This window comes from Acanthaster planci, linkage group LG01 (assembly GCF_054643075.1).
Source record: "Acanthaster planci isolate LZ-2023a linkage group LG01, COTS_SCS, whole genome shotgun sequence".
NCBI classification, from domain to species: domain Eukaryota; kingdom Metazoa; phylum Echinodermata; class Asteroidea; order Valvatida; family Acanthasteridae; genus Acanthaster; species Acanthaster planci.
The window spans coordinates 27149939-27169959 of record NC_141777.1 but is presented as its reverse complement, the minus strand read 5'-3'; the positions used below and the strand labels follow the sequence as shown (position 1 = coordinate 27169959).

At 41.6% G+C, this 20021-nt stretch overlaps 1 protein-coding gene across 10 annotated transcripts in view; it reads left to right on the top strand.

Moving 5' to 3' along the window:
* The window catches only part of LOC110975147 (uncharacterized), a 63805-nt gene extending 44064 nt beyond the window's left edge, over positions 1 to 19741 (top strand). For 9 of the 10 annotated variants that reach the window (XM_022227325.2, XM_022227326.2, XM_022227331.2 and 6 more), the window contains 11 exons: positions 1143 to 1304; positions 4389 to 4424; positions 5485 to 5601; positions 6755 to 6850; positions 7433 to 7544; positions 8163 to 8312; positions 9641 to 9667; positions 11657 to 11685; positions 12158 to 12265; positions 12571 to 12664; positions 13045 to 19741. In XM_022227325.2, the coding sequence (XP_022083017.2) occupies positions 1143 to 1304; positions 4389 to 4424; positions 5485 to 5601; positions 6755 to 6850; positions 7433 to 7544; positions 8163 to 8312; positions 9641 to 9667; positions 11657 to 11685; positions 12158 to 12265; positions 12571 to 12664; positions 13045 to 15500 (3387 nt within the window). In that variant the 3' untranslated portion in view covers positions 15501 to 19741. The remainder of the gene's footprint in view (positions 1 to 1142; positions 1305 to 4388; positions 4425 to 5484; positions 5602 to 6754; positions 6851 to 7432; positions 7545 to 8162; positions 8313 to 9640; positions 9668 to 11656; positions 11686 to 12157; positions 12266 to 12570; positions 12665 to 13044) is intronic. The other variant, XM_022227327.2, reaches the window with a different exon arrangement.
* Positions 19742 to 20021: the final 280 nt, after the last annotated feature.

Sequence of the window (20021 nt, the reverse complement as noted above, 5' to 3'; positions counted from 1 at the left end):
GTGGTTTCATTTTTCGGACCGTTTGTTGTTTCCCAAGGAAAAAAACTTAAGTTCAGTCCAGGCAAGTTTCCAGCCTAGCCAAGTTGGTGGCACACCCCGCGATGTCACAATCACTACAACATATGGCATTGGTTTCCCGGCGACAGTGTAGACATCAAAGCACTAGATCCTTGTGTTTGATTCAAGGCTTTTATTTATTTATTTATTTTATTTTTTTCAATGAGTTCCCTTTTGGTTTCTGTGTAGAGTAATAAAAGATGACCTTGATGAAAAAGCTGTATGTGTGAATAGCAGATTTGTGTAATCAATAAAGATTGTTGATTTTAAAATATCAACATTGACTAAATTTAGGACTATCGATTTTTGGCTTCAAGGCCATTTTTTTTAGTAATACCTTACATCAGCATTGATGCAATTTGAAATGCATTGGCATCACAAATGTTTCAGTCATTGCCCTCTGTCTTCTCTGGCTTTTTCCACAGAGACAATCTCATTTTGTTTTAATCTCTCCAGGTTTTGTACAGCAAACCCTCTGCCAACTTGCCTGTGTACCAGACACAAAATTCAAACTACCCCAGGGGCCCTTTTTGTCACTAGCTCACATTTACCAAGGACTGCTGAACCATTATCCATGTTTGTAGATAAAACTTTGCCCAAAATAATTCACAGGCAGTGAAGTTGTTACTTGATTGGGAAGTGCTCCTGCTGAGCCTTAGTGCCACTTGTACTGACCTTCATCAGCTGGCCTGTATTGGAATAACTTGATCAAGTGTGTCCATCTGGTTGACATTTGGTCCATGTTTCCCAGCATGGCTACGACTAGCAATTGATTTTTCCCTGGCTTCAGGGCTACATTGTAGGTGCTTTGTGTTTTACTAGTTCGAAATTATCACACATATAATAAAGTTTACTTGTTAACATGGAAAGTTTATTTGCAGAATGCTGAGAATTTGTTGGGTTTTTTTGGGGGGGGGATTTCCCAGAATTACCCTCCCTCCCATGAACACTACAGTACAGTAAATTTGTACATACATGTATTTGAAAAGTTGTCACATGTGATATTCCTCGTGTGTCAGTATTGACAGAATAATGCTTTCCATCAGGTCTCCACTATTTTTTTCTGTCACTTTTATTGTTTTCAGGACATGTATAAACATGTCAACAAGGAAGAGGAGGGTTACGAAATCATCGGTGATGCCCTGGTTTGCATGACGGGCATTGCACGCTACATCAACGAGATGAAGCGCAAACATGAGGCCAGGGTGCACGTGCAGGAGATTCAGAGCCAGCTGGTTGGTTGGGAGGTAAAGGATAAACTAAAACAGGAGAAGAAACTGTCAGAATGTGCGGTTTATTCCACCCTGTGTGGGTGTTAGTCACTTGTGTGTTGAAGTTGAAAGCTAACTGCTGAAAGGTCATACATGCTGAGTATCTGGAAACTTTCACTGTGGCAGTTAGCCTCTAAAGCCAAGGTAAACCCCAAATGAACCACTGGAAGTGGAAACTAAACAAAGTGTGCTGCTTTTGTAATTGATGTGTCTTTTGGGTCTTTTTAAGCAGTGAAATTTACCATACACAATTTGGCTCTCTCTGATGGTAAAACACTGTCTTTGAGCCAGGTAGTTTCATCCTTATGCATAATCTCTTGTGCTTGTGCTATGGCCTACTTAGCTGGTTTCCGGGACACTACATCTCACTTGACCTAAAGAAAAAGGTGTACCTTGGGTATTCCTCCATGCTTGGGCTAAGTCTTTTCCTTTTATGCACAATCCTCATTGAATGTGGCCATCTGTAAAAGTCAATTGACTTACAGTCTGAGTGGCAGCTGTCCTGATGGCCAATTGTGTTTCCAGTTCAAGGACAAGGAGCCTCTTATGGATTAGATCTGTCTGCCTGTCATTAGTGCTTCCCTTCTTTCCTGCCTCCTCTTTTATTTCCATTTTCTGTCACTAAATATCATTACTGCGCTTGAGGCCCCCCTCTCCCACCATTTGGAGTGAACTGGGGTTCCCCCAGTGTATTCCCCTGCCTCCATAATTGGGAGTTACAAACTTACACACTAGCTTTAAAACCCAAGCTCTGTGCAACCCAGCCTGAGGGGCACTGTACCTTAAAAAGAAGCCCCAAAGTCTCAATTAATCAGGGATACCACATACTGAGTCTGAGCCAGACTTTAACTGAAGCAAAGCACCTGGCCCCAGAAAAAAAACACCAAAAATCATAACACAGAGACAGGGTGCAGAGTAAACATTATTACATGCTTTTTTGACAACTGTTTAGGTGTAGCTGTAATTTTTGACAAACGGTCTTGTGTTGACTTTGTCTGGCTCTTGAAGTCTACTGGGAGGGGGGGAACAACTCAAAACAATGACGACTGGATGCCTGCCTGATTTATGAACGTATTTATATTTATTGAATGAACTTTCCTCCCGTAAGTGTACGGTGTGGGTACATTCGAAACTACCGACCCCAACTTGACTCACTAATATGGCACATGTTTATGGCCTCATTTTTCTGGTGCGATGTCAAGTGCTTAGGGAAGGGTGAGACGTGAGTCAATGCCCACTCTCCCATCTACAGTTTGCAACATTCAGCTCTTCAGCACTGTTTACATTCTGTGCACTGCACAACGTATTTTGCCAACTCTTCAGATCATAGTTTCGGTCTTCTACCAAATTGTTCGTTGCTATAGAGACACCAACTTTTGAAAATGGTAAATTTATGACCCCTCCAAGCCAGCACCACATTGAAGCATCACAGTGCCTTCACCTTTATGTCTCTGGATAAAAAAAAATGTGGCTTCACACCAGTCTTTCAAACTCAACTGGTTCAGCCAGTACTCCGTGTTAACACCACTAACTGCCAAGTGTATTATTTCCGCCTCATGATCATTACAAAAGTAAGGCATTCCAATCAGTGTTATAGATTTCATGCACCTGAGCACTTGAGTTCTTTGATTTGTGCGTACCTAATCCATTAGGTCAAAGTACGATACATGTAATGATTGTAAACAACACCCAGGAATTTCATCCGCATATTTTTCTGCTTTGTTAAATTACAAAATAGAAGATTTTAACCTGAAGGGTAGCATGTGTCTTACTTTTTTTGGATCTGTGAATACTCATTTTTTGGGGGGTATAGTTTCTTTTTTCTGTTTCATTTATTTGAATTTTTTTCTGTTACGTTACTTACACCAGAAGAAGAGAAATGAGAAGAGATTTTTTGCTTATTATAAACACTGAACTATATAGTATTTATATACTAACACTGAACAAATTAAGATTACAATGCTTCAGCCCTCATAACTTCATTCCCGTTTCCTGGATTGGTTAAATCAGTGGGGTTATTTGCTTTTGTTTGGGTTTTTTTAGGTTGGAATTTAGTTTGAATTTCTTTTTTTTTAATTGTTGGACTTTAGGTTATGCACATTAATATTATGTACATGCACATGTACACTTCAAAGATTCCCTGACTTATTGCAAGAGACTGTTGAGCAATGCCTCTGCTGATCACAGACAGACATATTTGATATTTCTTCACCTGACACTTTCAAGACGGTAATGCCTGAACCTTGTCCATGCTGAGATGCTGTTTCCAGGGCATGCTTTATCCATCTCCCTCTTGGCTCTCCACGGAAGAGATGAGGAATGAGCATGCCAAGTATTCCTCCACGGAATTCCATGAATGCTGCCTCCTCGTCAGCGAAGAGGACACTCTCTGCAGTGCAGCCATCTGCCTTGGTCCTTATCGCCTTCCTCCTCTGACTGTTCTTAACCATACTGTACATCCACCAGCTATTTTTTTCTTCTTTTTCTTCACGTGGTTTTTCTCAATGTTCTGGCCCATTGCTTATGTTAAATCAAACCAGATGTGGCAGTGGAGATCAGTACCTCCCAAGATGTCCTGTTAAGGAAGAGCAGAGTTTATGTAGTTTGGCAAAAATTTACAAGCTGGAAATGGGATGGGTGTTGGAGGAAACTCTTGTAAGATAGTAAAAAATGGGATAGTGTTAAATTTTATGTACTTGTAGAGCAGCTTGACAGTAAACGTGTTCTTGTACATGTGCACTGGTGATCTGTGTTCATTTTGGAAAACCAAAAATTCTGCTTATTTTAGGATTGCTCCACTGTCAGAGTTTGCACAGATGTTACGGTTAAAAACTCCGAACAAAAAGTGTGAAGCTGACTTTTTTTAGTTTCCAATACTTCTGGATAAGTTAAAAGATAAGATAAAGGAACCATGTTGATTTTTTTCAAAACATGAAATCCCAGCTCACCTGTTTTCAGTTCTTGTAAGAGGTCAGTATTTCCAATTGCTCACAATTCCCCCCCCCAAAAAAAACACACTTTTCTGATTCCCCCAGCCTGATGTTTTTTGTTATTCTACAGGGTGACCTCATGTCAAGTGGTGATCTTGTTCTTGAGGTAAGCTTGAAAGAAACTGTCATTCCACCTAAAAAATACCTTCCAGAGGAAAAAAAATAGGAAAAGAAATGCATCTGTCTCTTAACAGAAGCCTGGCAACGGCAGCACAGAAAAGGAACCAGGTTGTCTGTGTTTTTCTATACCAGATAGAATGCAGGAGGGCTTTCACAAGTGGTGTTTGTGTAAATTTCCTATTTTTTTATCCACTTGAAGCATTCAACACTTGAGCAAACTGGGGGTCTTTTTACTGGAGGTGAATCAAAGTTCATGCAGGCTTTGAGTTTACCAAGTTTCAAGAGTGTCTGTATAAGAGCACCAGTGCTGCGTGATCGTTGATTAACAACTCGGCCAAGGATTTCATTGTAGATGTGCAGTAAATGATGTATAGACTTTGTTCATTACTCAAAATTAACAGGAATTCTCCTTGTTCTATCCCATTGGGATTTAAGATTAAAGTTCACCTCAAAAATTTATTTCATATCTTTAGATTGGCCAGTTCAAATGTAAACTTAATAATAATAATTTTTTCATTTATAAAGCGCAAATTTCATATAGATATGTTCAAATACACTGTACAATGAAGACATTAAGCATGGAACAATGAATACATTTAAACATGGTTGAGCTGATGGCATACAAGGGTTGCCGCCAAACGACCCACCTATTGAACCGATGAAAGTTTGGAACTTCAGTGACATAAAAGAAATTGGTACAAGAGAGATGATCAGCAATATTGTTATGCTCCTTAATAAAAAGAGAACTACGCTGAAATGTACTGGATGATAACCAGTATATAAATGCAGTGTTTAGAAGCTGTTCTGATTAGAAGCATTCCGCCACCTGTAAATGAGAGTCAGGCTAGTGGGATAAATGTCAACTCTGCACACGTCACATATACGCATAAACTGTAGCGTACAGTTTGGCAGAATTTGTTGGCGCTTGGTTAGTGTGTATCACGTCAAACATGCATGAAGCTGTGTGGGTATGCGGTGTTTTCCCACTAGAGGGACGTCGTTAGTAAAGTGGAGATACATAAATAAAGAGAATTATCCCTTTTCAGGATGTGTTCCGTATGCAAGGAGCAAGGGCAGAACGCTACCTGTACCTGTTTGAGAAGGTGTTACTTATCGGCAAGAAGCGAGAAGATGGACTGATCAGCATCAAGACTCATATATCAGTAAGTAGGGCTGCATCATTGATTTGTGGCTGGGGCTATGAGGAACACACTTGACTGTGGGAAGTAGCGCTAGCCAGTGGCTAACATAAGTGCATATGTTATTCCTAGCCACTGTCATAACTGTCACATCCAGCTTGTGTAAAACACCCTTCTCTCTAGATCTTCCTTTTTTCCCCAAAGCACTTTATTGTCACATTAAACTGGACCAGTAGCAGATAATTTACAAACAAGGAAGGATGTTCAGGCTAGTGTTTACACAAAGGGGGCTCTGTATAGTTAGGGAGATCTGTTTTCAAAGTTATTAAATAACCGGAAGGAAAAAAAAATGGAAAAGGTGCCGCTCTTTCAAAAAAAAGGACAAAAATGGATCTGCTACCCCAGACAAACCCCTCTTATTCCATGATAAATTTCCTGGATGTCTTACTGTTTACTGATCCAAGATGCAGGACCTACAGATTAATGCCCCATCCAAATGAGGTCTTTGATAACAGGGTCTTCCATGCCCCAGGCGCATACAGTGTGTCTCAATCCTAACAAGTACCCAGTCCAAGTACTGCTGTCATTCAATGTTGCTCAAGTTACTTTGATAATAGAGAAGGGGCTTGGAGTTTCAGAAACTCCCTGCCTTAATTGGACTGGTACATTGTATGTTAAGTTCCTCTTGCTCCACTTTCACAACCAAAGTGAAATGTGAAAACATTTCATTCTCTTGTATTTCAGGTTTGCAGAGTGTTCTTTACATCAGTTTATGTCAAGGCTCTTGTAGAATTGACCTTGTTACAGTGACATCTCTTTCGATTTCGTCCCCTAATATGTATTCCTGTTTTATCCAAAACAAACAGACAACCTCATGTTGTTTCTAATACCTCTCACAGATGACTGCGTGTGTAATGGTTGCTTTCTTAGCACATTTCACTCTCGAAATGATCACATGCAAAATGGAAACTCTCCCTCATCGGTTGCGTCAATCTTTGATGCTGCATTGTAACTTGGAAGCGGACTAGCTGAAAAGTGAGGAAGTGCTAAATCAGAGTCAGGAGTTCTTTCCCATGACAGCCGAGTATTGCTTGATTCCCCTTTCCTGTTCCAAGTATCGGTTGTGCCGTTTGGATCTTAATGCTCTAACTGCAGTTTCTTTTTCCGTAATCCACAGTGCTCCAACTTGATGTTGATTGAGAGCATACAGAAGGAACCATTGGGCTTCAACGTGCTTCCTTTTGATAACCCCAGCATTCAGTACACAATCCTGGTACGTTCCACTTCCTTCTGTGATATTTGCTGGAAAGGTTCCCGTCTCCATGTTACTGGATGATCAATACCTTTCATACTCAAATATCCTGAACTGAATAGTGGGAATCCAGTTGTTTCAAGGGAAGATCTCTTTTTTGAGGATCTAAGATGTTAGACACTTCCTGATTTGTATAGTAATTCATCATTTGAAAAGGGCTTATGAGCTTTTCCTTTCAGTCAAAAGCAAAATTGAGAGATTTTTTCTCCCAGCCTTCCTTGGAGGACATATAACGTGAAGCTAAACATTTACATAGAAGCATTTCAGGAATTTATTTCTTTACAACGTTCATTCATGGTTATTGATTTACTGCATGTGAAAAAATGCCACGTAGCCCTTTTCTCAGTTTAAATGAGAAGTTATTGAGAATTTTGTTGATGAGGTTTGATTATTTGATTCAAGTCTAAATAAAAGTAACAGCAATGTCTTGTTTTCAGCCTCACTTCCTCAAACAGAAATGCTGAATGTTTGAAAAAAAGCAGTTCGTTTCCTGAACTTAGAAAAGCTCTTATCATCTGTCATCATTTCATTTGGTTTTTCCAGGCTCGAAGTATGGACCAGAAGAAACTGTGGAGCCATGAAATCAAGAAACTGATTTTGCAGAACTTTGAAAGCAAAATACCGTCCAATTCCTACGAGCTGATCTTGAGAAGCAGTAAGTCACCAGCATGTCTCGGACTTGGAAAGGCCTTGACTCCTCCCTTGAATCGTTAAACCAATTCAGAGTTGTTGTCTGATTGAGAACAGTCATGTTTTATCTGCATTAAGGTGTCATTACCCTCTGGTAATCAGAACAGTGTATACATGTGTACATGTAGACCCAAAACTTAGTAAACCTTCCAGGGACAATCTATGCATCTCCTGGAGGCTGTGCGTGTATCTTGCCTTATTTGTTGGGTCTTTGTACCCAGTTTGTTGGGTCATTGTTGGAATCATTGAGTGTTTGACATTGTCACATTAGGAACAAGTCAGATGCACATGAACTTACTGAACTTTTTGTCAACTTGCCGCATTTTTTATAAGGAATGTCTGTAAAGATGTGACTGTTCTATACGATGTTGTTTGGTGCAGTTAAGCTATGATTGATCATCACTTTTAGAGCAGAGTTTTAAATTTATTTGAATTTCATGATTCTCTCTTACCCGAAAATGACTTTTCCTTCTTTCATCAGTGTTAAGGTTCTTTGTTAGTAGAGGATTTGAGATTGCTCTCTGAGATAGACATTATGACCCCCAACTGCATGCGTGATTTAAGACCATTTTCTCATCCCCAGCTATGTCAACCACAACGGACCCAAACAAAGAAGTCCAGCCTGGCCAGGACCTGACGCGCGACAAGAAGGAGAGGAAGTCCAAACGTAGACAGAAGCGACGCAACTCAGAGCCAATGGGCAAGCTCATCAGAGGTCAAAAACAGGTCAAAGGTGGGTCAAAGGACTACAGTCCTTACTGGGGAGGTTCGACAAAATAACCACCTCATCTTCTTGAACTAGGAAATTAGGAATCACTATTAATTATGTTTTCCTCTTGTAACAAGTTTGGTTTTAGTTGAATAGCTAGTTGAGAAACCTTTCCTATCAACTAATAGTTTTTAACTTTCGAAATAGTGTTAGAACTTTAACTCAAGACTAGGTACTGTGATCTTTCTCTCACCTATAAATTTCTAATCTTGGTTTCAACTTATAAATAATTCATATCAATAAGTGCTCTTGACTGTACAAATTGGCATCGAAAGTGATGCTCAATTTTTCAATATGAAAGTTTATTCACCAAGTATCCCATGATTCATACATACATGTCATCATGTTGATTCCACAACTGACAATTCTTTAGGTCATGTTGTTCTTACGTTTTGGCCCAGTAAATCTTGGATATGTTTCAGGAAGCACTAATTATTTCACTTTCCTAATCACTCAGGTGTTGGTTCTTGTTAATGCATTACAGTGTGTATATTACATTTGTAAAGTGATGTCGCATGCCCCAATCACAAGTACATTTTACTGCATGAAAGCACTGGCCTAAAGTCACATGCATTACATGCATTGACAGAAGTTTTCAAAATCCTTGTGAAGTCAGTGAAATTCTATGGGGATGGTGCCTTGCAAATGACATGTACACAACCATTTATTTTCTTCATTAATGGTTTCTTTGTTTTCTCACTGTTGGTTTGGGTCGATGTCACCAGCAATTTTTCTACAATGTCACCAGTAATCAGCATTTTTCAAACTCTTAACTGACACAACTCACATCCAAATTGTTTGTTCTTAACCGAGAAACAACATCAAACTGAACTCTACCTAAAAATTTCAGTTCAATCGCACAGTTTGCTGCTGTGATCACTAGTGAGCTTTAACATTTCTGGAACCTTGAATGTGGCAAAACTGACACTTCTCAGTATTGTTTATGTTTATAATGCTAATGTACCTCATCAGATAACTTAAACAGAACTCTAAACATTGACAAAGACACTGTATTTATTGGGGGGGGTAGGGATGCATTTTACTCTAAAATTGTCGTCCACGTAACCTTCATCTTTTGGAAATCATTCCAATACAAACCCCGAAAATAAATTCTGTTAATAACTGAAAGATTCTCAACACAGCACCACTCCCAAACCACACATGCTTGCTCACATGTTGGTCAATGTTTGCGCCTGGTAATAGACATGGTGACAGACACCCAGGGGAAGAGTAGCTTGCCATATTAACCCACGGTTTCTTCCCACCATTGCTTATTTTTTTTTACACTACAGCGGCTGTGGAAAGCATGATAACCAGAGGTGAGTGTGCATGGCTTACACAACAGTTGCTGCTCATGGCACGTGCGGTAGACAAATAGTGGGCAATCACAATCAGGAGATATCACCTGAGGTGGCACAACATATCCGTGTTCATGTGGGTTCATAACTCGACATGTGGGATAAAAGGAAGCCTGAATGTACATTTTACATCACAAAGCACTCACAGTGAAGTTGCCCCTCCTCAAACAAAGTGCTCACCTTTGGCAAATCTGTACCGTGATATCACCTTACATGTTCACGTTTGGTTCACCGTATCACCTCCGTGATTGCTTCTCTTTGTGATTGCCAGTAAAGCATAAACCATTCCCTTGTTGGCATTCTCATAAATACAATGGCACGTTGCATCTTGGTGTAGCTAGTCATAATTGGTCGTTTTCTCACCCTTTACACAGATGTCCTTAATGAGGCAATCTGTGCCGTGAAGGGCACAGTGGAGGTGTGCATGTAGTGATTAACCAGCATTGGAAATGTTTAACGTGGTGTAATGCCACTGCAGTTAACATTTGCTTGGGTGCACTTTGTGACTCAAGGTCATTAAAGCACCCTTGTGGTCGGACTATTTTCATGAGCAGACCACACCTTGCTGTCTGCCGTTTCGCCGAAGCCAAAGCCATGTGATTAATTGAAAAGACATTTTCACACCATCTTTTGCCGGAATGCTAAATTGCAGAAACGCACTACTGAGAACAGAGCGCAATTCCCTGTAGAAATCTTTCACAGGCTTCCTTCCAATTTGCTGAACTTCACTTTGCAGTAGAACGTGGCAGTACAGAAAGTGACCTGTGTGGTTTTTCTTTGGTCGCAGATATCAATTCTGTTTATGTCTCTGAGCACCCATGTGATCTGTTGGTTGTCTGACTTATGAATTGGTCTTCCGTGTCAAATGTGAAATTGTGGCAATTGATGCGAATTATTGTTGCATGAAGGACCGTGCTGCATTATTAGTTGCGCTGCGCATACAGACACCTCTCCAAATTCATGACTTACATGTATCCCCCTTACCCATTACCCCTCGTTAATCCATTGTGTAATTTTATAGACTCAGGTAATGCCTAGCTTGCCTTGACTCAGTTGATGCCTAGCTTGCCTTGACTCAGGGGATGCCTAGCTTGCCTTGACTCAGGGGATGCCTAGCTTGCCTTGACTCAGGGGATGCCTAGCTTGCCTTGACTCAGGGGATGCCTAGCTTGCCTTGACTCAGGGGATGCCTAGCTTGCCTTGACTCAGGGGATGCCTAGCTTGCCTTGACTCAGGGGATGCCTAGCTTGCCTCTTCCCACAAAACTGCCAAGATGGTATGGCATACTAAACCAGAAGAATTTTGGATGCTCATTTCAAAGCATTAAATGTCTGACGGACATGCATGCTGGTGTACCCTGTAGCATATTGTAATCGCGTGACTCATCTACTTGCATAGGGGACCAAATGAATGGATGTGCAAACACTTCCTATGTAAGTAGTCATCAAAAGATGGAAGATGATAAACATGTGACTGTACATGGGAGATTTTGGAGGATTGGGTGGGATTGAGACAGGTTTATTTCAGTCCCTATTACTTCACTCGAGACTTAGCCCTAGCCCTAACAGTCCTCAATTCTGTACCTGTTGTTAGATCGACAACTGTTTGGGTAATAAATGCCACTGAAAGAATTTGGTTAGTCCAACGTTTTAATTGAAACACAAAGTTGTAGTTTCGAGGATTGTAGTAAAATCATTCTATACGGGGGATTCACAATAGTGCGCCTCCAAGAGTTTGCAACACGGTGGCCAGTTACAATGCGCGAAATCTGTCGACCCAATGCGCGTTCGGAAAGGGTTGACAAATTTCACGTGTTCTGATTGGCCAACGTGTTGCAGACTCTTGGAGGCACACTATTGTGAATCGCCCGTATTGCATAACCCATTTAGCATCTCATTCCTTACTCAATGAGTAATTGTTGCATCCTCGATATGCCTTTTATTCTTGCAGGAATGAAGAGGCCAGAGCTGTCTAGATGGGTGAGTGTTGCACACCGATAAGGGACTTCTGCATTTAAATCAGACATGAATACAAATGTTTCATTCATTCATTGTGCAGAAAATATCCAGTTCCTCTGGCACACCCAAGAACCAAAGACAACCCGTTTATCATGGAAGCAACTGACATAAATTTGTGATGTACTGTGGTCACCATGCAAAGCTGCCCCAATCGGTTGATTTACCCCTAGCATGTTGACCGGTGCCTAGGCAAAACAAGACAGACTGAATGCTCTGTTTTCAGTGCTGGCATTACACTTTTACTGGATCAAAACTGGATTGGCAATTGGGGTGTGAACTTTGAATATTAGTAAATTGTGAATATAGAAATCAGGGGTACTGTTGAAGAGCAAGATGAGACCACCCAAATTAGAAGTGTCCTGCATGAAATTTGTTGCATGGCCATTTTGATTACTTTGTCTAAGTTTGCGTCCAACGCCTTATGTCCTTACAGAATGGCAGGAGTTCCAGTGGTGACATCAGGGTTGAGACGTTCAACACGACAGACGATTCCGACAATGAATCTTTGGAGTCCCCACATAGACGGTCAACATCACGCCTGGTGGGTATCCGCTGACTGACTCTAAATACGTGACCCAACATCAAGGCCTTCCGAGGAATCTTGCACTGTGTAAACTCAATAGGAGCCTTCAACATATATTTGCTTTAGTACAAATGAAAACAAAATTACTGAATATGTGGCCCTAAGACTTGTTGAATCTCACTGTCTAGTTGAATCAACCATTTCTTTGTGGACAGCATGTAATCCCAAACAAAACCAAGGCCATAGATATGCACGAGTGTGTTTTCCGTGTTCAAAGCTGTGAGTGCATCATACTCATAACTGCTTATTTATTCTTATTTCAGACTGACGTTACCCCTGAGCGGAGAAGCAGTTTGTCAGCTGGGTCTGACTCGACCAGAACCCCAGACTCCAGGAGTCCCAACAAACGACCCACAGGTGAATAGCTAGTAACTCCTGAGTGATATTGTACAAGCTTTTCCTTCTTATTTTTGGACAGCCTGAGTACCGTAGTTCTCCCCCGGGTTCCACTTTGTCTTATACATGGGCAAAAGGTATTTTTTTTATGCCTGGAACTGGAATTCAAACTCCATTTGATGTTTGGGAGTAAAATTTCGTATGCAGAAGAGCACAGTTTGAACGTGGAATTTTAGAAACTTAAAGACTCAGGAAAAGCCAACAAAACTGTTGGTTGCCCAGAAAGACGGTTGTAGCATATAGTGTTGTTTTCACTGTGAAGGAAAATGCATACACTCATCTTGTAAGATTGTGTGGACCAACTAACTTTTTGTCCTTGTTATGCCATCTGACTTTAACAGCAGGTAACCTTAGCCAAAGACTAAGCCGGAACAGCATGGAGCTGGACGGCAGCGTGTCCAGCACACACAGCGACGAGGAGAAAGATCGAGCTGCCGAGCGTAGCAACCTGACCAAGAAACGGGAGTCCAACCGAGACTCGGGCATTGGGAGCATGACGCTGTCGGAGCACGCTAGCACGGAGGGGGACCGAGATGCCAACGGCTCGAGCAGGCGGGGCGGACCAGACCGCAACAAGACTGCCGAGGACATGGTCAAGAAGGCAGACCCAAACGAGGATGACAATGCCATTGAGGAACTCATTGAGAACACGGAGAGTCCCGATGAACTGGAAGCCCTCGAGGCCTTGCCCGAAATTGTCCCCAATGCAAGCGTTGGACATGAGGACACGATGGACCTGGAATCCTTGCCCTCTTTCATCAAAAAGGTCTCCCCGTCAGAGCCATTCAAAGTCCGACACTCAAACATCAAGAGCTATCGCCCCCTCAACACCCTTAAAAATGGAGATGTGTGGCTTCCAATGTCCTCAAATTCGTACGTGAGGAGCCGAAGTGCCTCATATGGTGCACGGCCGCTCAGTGCCGATGTAGCGATGCATGCACCTCTCAAAATCCCGTTGTCCCGTTCCAACAGTGACGACAGGTGCATGTTGGCTGCCGTCAGTGAGATGCATAATCGATCCCACTCGGACCCCAACATGCTGGACACTCACACGGAAGACCGGAGTAGCAGCCCACCCCGCGCAGAGCCGGAAAATGTGTCACCATCACCCCAGATTGACCTCCTAGATGTGTCACCATCCTCCTTAGGAGCATCAGGAGAAACTTCCTCCTTTTCCTCAAATGAAAACCTCTTGGAGTCTGTTAACAATGCCTTCAAGAGGCTTGGAGAGAAGTACTCGAACTTTCACCTCTCCGATAACGAGGGCAACAAGAGCGAAGCAGTTGAAGATTCGGCGGACAGTGTGGCAAATGTGTGCACTGCCTCAGCAGCTACCAAGTTGGAAAAGGATGAACCTGAGTCGGAGACAGACAAATCCTGTCAAGAAGAATGTCAGGCAGAACCACCTCCGGTACCGTTGCCACCCAAGACGGTCATCAAGCTTGCTCGCGAGTTCAGCCGCAAGGCCAAGGAGGGTCCTAAGCTAGTTATGTTGAGGCATGTCTTCAGCGATCCTTACATAGATCGAGATGGCACGGCCCACAGCGAGGGCTTCTCAATAAAGGAGGACAAGGATGGACACACTGTCGTGAGACCCAAGACACCTGGCAAGGTCACCAGTAAGATTGAGACCTTCCAGAGGGCCATGACGGAGAACGAGTCATGGGAGGCACCCGCTAGGAGCCGGGTCCGTCACATCTCGGATTCGCTGTTTCATGCCACACCTGTCAGAGCCACCAGCTCATCTTCAGATGAGGAAAAGACAACTTGCCAAGACAGCACCCCGTCATCGCAGAGCAGGAATGGTCGGAACAGGCAATCCGTGCGAGATGCGGTCCGGAATTTTGAGAAGCCCTCGCCGCTGAAGCCGGAATCCAAGGTGGTGACGCCGGTCTCTTTGGGAATAAAGCAGCGCCTGCAAGCCATCCAGCAGAATGCTGAGTTTCACAAGCAGACGCAGGACGAGCTCCGGAGTGCCAAGATTAAGTCGCTGCGGGAGAGGAGGCAAGAGCTGCAGGAGTGGGTCTCCAGGCCCATCCCCAGGAAATACACCATCAGCGAAACGGGCATCTTGGAAATGGCCTTCTCTGACACCGCATCCCACTGCTCAGACGAGCCTGACGGGATGAGCAGCTATGCCAGCAGTCTGCAGAGCAGCGCCCAAGCCTCGCCCGTTCATGTTGCCAGAGGTGCCCTCAGCCTTGCGGGGTCAGAAACCTCCAGTGAGCCTTCCCCTCAAGATTCAGAGCCTGTCCCTTTTCGTTCTCTCAAGGAGCGCTTTCAAGAGCTAGAGAAGGCCGTCTCAAAGCCTGTCCCCAGGACTTGCATCAACCCCAAAGACGAAATTGAGGCACAGAAACAAACAAAGGTAGTAGAGGAATGTCTGCCACTACAGTATTCCCTCAAAGAGGAGGAACTAAATGAGGGCACAAAATCATACGAGGAAGACGTGGATGAAGAAGCAACAGAAGAGGCAGCAGTGATAACAGAGGAGGTTGTAAAGGCGGAGATGGAAATCGACGAGGTGAAGCCACAAGAGGTGACAAGGGAAGAGTTAGTCAGAGAAGACATGCAACCTGAAGACAAGCAGCCCGACGTGGACAACCAGAGATCATCTCCTCAGCCAGACAGTAGACCCCCCAGCAGCCCTGTGTTCCTGACAGCCCAGAGCTCCGAGGGCCTGCACAGGGCCACATCCTCCGAGAGCAACTACACCGATGCCAGGTCCGAGTTCTCAACTCAGGATTCCTCAGAAGAAAGCTTTCATTCTGGTTATGCAACTCCCACTGAGTCCTAATGCCCTCCTGAGATTCAGACAGTTATGAGAGATATCTCCTTCTTGCTGGAGGTCCTCACAACGCGAACAATTTGCCCAGACGATACTTACATGATTTTATTTAGTCACAAAGAGCTTTTTGCCTTTCCAGTTAGTACAAACAACCATATGAATAAATAAATAGTGTACAAAATTTCTTTTGACTGGTTTTGCTGAGAAGTATTCAGATATTTAGCATATTGGTTTAGCAGGTTTAATTCTTGTGTCCAGTGATCAACACAGATGTTTTTAGCTGCGGAATTAATGTAGACAGATGTTATATAGTTTTCGAGAAGGACTGCAGGATTTTTTTTTTCAAGATGCATGTTTTTAGCTTTTGGCCTCAATAAAAGGAAAACATATTGAGACTTGAAGTAGTGCCATATATTTTTCTTACTCTAAAAATCTTTGTAAATACTTTTAAGAGAAATACACCTATTGTAAGTAAGAATACATCACCGAATCAGTTTTTTTAAGAGGACTTTTTGAACCAGATTGGGTTTTTTTTTAAATTCCAACATCCAAAGATCAATACTGCTCTGTACATTGTGTAATGACCTGAGTTTTGACTTTGCCATTTTAGGGGCAAGTAATGTACATGTATCATTTAAAAAAAAAGAAAAAGAAAAGAGGTCATAATTACGTATTGTTAATATGTAAATTTCTTCTGACAATTTGATCTGTTTATGGTGCCACTATTCACTGTTCTGGTCTATCAGTGGATTGCTTTAGTGTGTGTTGTACAACTTGTAATTATTAGCATACAATATTACCTATACTTTATTTAATAATGTCCATATTGTGTATAATGCTTAAAGCGTATCGTATATTTTTTTGCTTTTGTTTCATTTCCAGTGTATGTTTGATATTCCTGAAACCTGTACTCTTCTGCTCGTGGGAAAGCCTTTCCAGAGACATTTTAAAACAATATATCTGATATATTGTACTGCTGAGGAGACTCATGTGTGATCATTTGTGAGTGTAACGATGGGATTTTTGTTTCTCTTTCAAAGATCTCCTGGTTACTGTACACATGTTATCATGCAACAGCAAAATATTTCACAAGGTTTGAATTACCTGGTCTACAGGTTTGAAAATCAATCCCCTAATCAAAAGAGACGTTTAGTTTAAAGTGAACAGTAGTTCTGCTCAAAAGTTCCTTTGAAATCTGTGAACCACAGGATTCCTGTAATGTGCTTCGGTTGATCCTAGATTTGACTCTTATGTTAAGATTTGTGCTGTTTTTCTATATCAAGGCTTTGCGCGTTTTCTTTTTGACAACCAGTAAGATTTCTTTTATCCACAAAGCATTTGAATGGACCCATTCACCTTGGTAAGGAGGGACTGAGACTTTTGTGAGGGGAATGCATTTCTAGACCTTTGATCTCCAACTACTCACTCTGAGCACAGCAAATGCCGAGGTAGAAATTGTCTAAACTCTACTCATGGAGGAAGAACTGAGATGACTCTCAGCCATTTTCCAAAGAGTTGCTTTGCATCATGAAATCTACACTTGCAAAACAGGTGAAATACTATAACGCTATAAGTAAAAGGGGCGTCTTAGCTAAGTGGCGATTTTCTTGTTGGAGAGTGTTGCAGAATGGCTTTTAAGTACATGTATAACATCTTTAAACACGCCAAAGGTTCTCGTTCTCCCAAAATCTCACTGACTATGTTTGGTTGCATTTTCCTAATAGCTGATGAGGCAGAGTGTCATGGTTGGAGATCCGGTCATAATTCATAGAAATTTGTCACCTATGCTCACTTTTCAAATTTCTCTCTGTCTGCCTCCTTCAGGTGATGGTTCTCTTTTTTTTCCCTTTCTTTTGTGTAAATGATATTTTCATCATTGTGGATACTTGAACAAAATTGTCAGAAAGTTGTAGTGCCCACCATTTTTATAGAATCGGTCCTACTGCAGAGAGTTAGTGATTTTACTGTTGCTGTGTTCATACATATTCTTTATTGAAAGCTAATTCCCACAGGTTCCTTCACCGTCATGTGCTAGTCACTCTTTTTGCCATGCACACGATGATCTACGCACAGGTCAAATACGCAATCATAACAAACAGCCACTGGTGGCAGCATGCCCCCCCTTCCACACACACACTTTTTGCAGGTCCTATAATGGGGTGGGGCTTTATGGTTTGACCTCGCTCAGCTAACATGGACTATCCATTCTCAAACTGTGCTGAATTTGTGTACTCGTCAATCCCACCCCGTTCATGACAGATGTTTTACTTTCATTAAAGAATCACCGATCAAAATTGAAATCATTGACATTCAAGATATAAAACAAGACATAGATGGGTGACTGTTGGAACTCTTGAGAGTCCCAAGGTGTTTTTGCCAGGATGCAGTCACATTTATTTTGCTCTCACTTTTTACCTTAAATCCACCACTTTTTGTTGCTAGTCTTTGCATTTCATGTTAGTTTTAGCCAGTATTTGTAGACTTGGTGTAAAAGAAATTTGTTGTCAACTTTCACAATACAGTTGTGAAATCACAGTGGTATGGTTACACTTTTTGGAAGTAGCATGTAACATTTGAACACCGGGGAGAAAAGTGCTAGAGCAACATGAATATACCTCTAATACTGACATTTTTTCAGTATTTTTTGTACATTTTTCTACATGTGATGTAATAAATGATTTTGATATGATCAGTTTGCTGTAATTATATCGCTAATTGAGGTGATTCTGATTACGTGTAATCCGATACCTTTTTCTGGTGTTGGTAAAGTAGCAGAGGATCACAATACTTTCGAGTAAAAGTGCCTCTTTAAAGTAAAGGTCGTTAATGCACGTCCGTTTCCTCTGTGCACGTAATCAGAACAGACCTCTCACCACCACGACCAACTTTGACCAGTGTGTCTGTGTTAATGAATCTGCTGAGCTGCACTGAAGAGCCAGCTAGCATAGTCAAGGGCCAAATTGTGACAAACTAGCCTGATGCCAAGTGCCCAATCCATTATGTTTGAAAATTGTGACCCTAAGCAGCACTTGTAGCCCATAGCCCTCCAGGGTTTATGGCCTAACACCGTCAATGATTGACTTACCGGTGTAACATCCCATTGTAACCCTTTTCTCCTGTATGTAATAAAATCTCAAAACTCCATCAGTACCGAGATTACTAAAAAGGACCGACTTGCAGAGTGCCGCTGTCCCTGTTGCAACCCCCCCTATGTGCCATAGTTGTGGGACCTACTCCTGTTGAAACAGATGTTGTGGGAGGAAGAAAGGTTATGGGAACATAAATCAGCTGACTTGTCTAACAAAAGAAATTGACACTGAACGCTCTGAAAGCCTGCCCACAATTGCAATTTGTCCCACAGATGTAGTCACAAATTGACACTCGACCCAAAAGACCAATTTTTTTTTTTTTTAAGTAAGGTACAGCAGGAAAAGGTACCAGTACACTCAATAGATGTTGCTGGACATCTTTGTGTAGGTAGTGTATGATATTTATTTATCCAAGAATATATGATGAGTTGTTCTCTTTGAAAGAGGTCATTGTGTATAAAAAAAAATGTACATAAATATCAAGCATTGGGTCCTTCATCCATGTGACTTATTTTAGCTGTAAATGTAATATTTTGTTGAGAAATTGTCCCTTTTTTAAATCGACTTTGTGCATAGTGTCCTTCACTAGTTACAAAATGTATACAGTGCACTTATTCCTCCTGGCTTTCCTGTGGTGGTCAGATAAGCCAGTACAGTCGGAGCAGTCATTAAGTTCATTTGAAACTACAGAAAAATATAAATTTCAGGTAGGACTTCTTAACAAACACTGTACAAAATTGCTCTGAAATAGCATGTGGGGTCCAATGACCTTGTCACTCGTACTAAAGAGAAAATATAAGTCTTCTTGAGACTGAAAGTACCCAACACCCTCTCTGAAAGTATCTAAAGGGTGTTAGAATATTTATAGAGATGTTAATCATTATTTCATGGGACAACTTTCACAGACGTTCTGATGTGTTTTTTTTTTATGCTGCACTTGAATTTTACCGTCATTTGTAGGACAAGCTGCCATGTACTGGTACATGTACATCTGGCAATGTACTCACTGACGTTCTGTGATGTACGCAGATATTTTTACCATTGTCTCGCTATAAGTTTCCTTTGCAGGTTTTAAACTTGTATTTGGATATTTACCTGTTGTTTACTTGTTAATATGGATGCCTTGTAAAATAAAAAAGAGAGTCATTGGTGATGAAAGAAGCTTGTGTTAGGCTCTTCTCTTTTTTCATAAAATGTGTCAATACTTGTTGCCAGGATAATGGCATTCACTTTCAAAAATTCAATAGTTGGAAATATGAATGAGAAAAGAGAGCAAGTTAATGACACCTGTCACTAATTTTAATTGGTTCAATCTTGTTTCTGGCAGAAGAGCATTTGGGCAATTATTTTTCCCCGTACAACTGGCAATGCAGCAGGTACATTAATTACGCCCTTCTGCCAAGTAGCAGATGGCTGTGAATGGTTTGACAGCCAAGATACG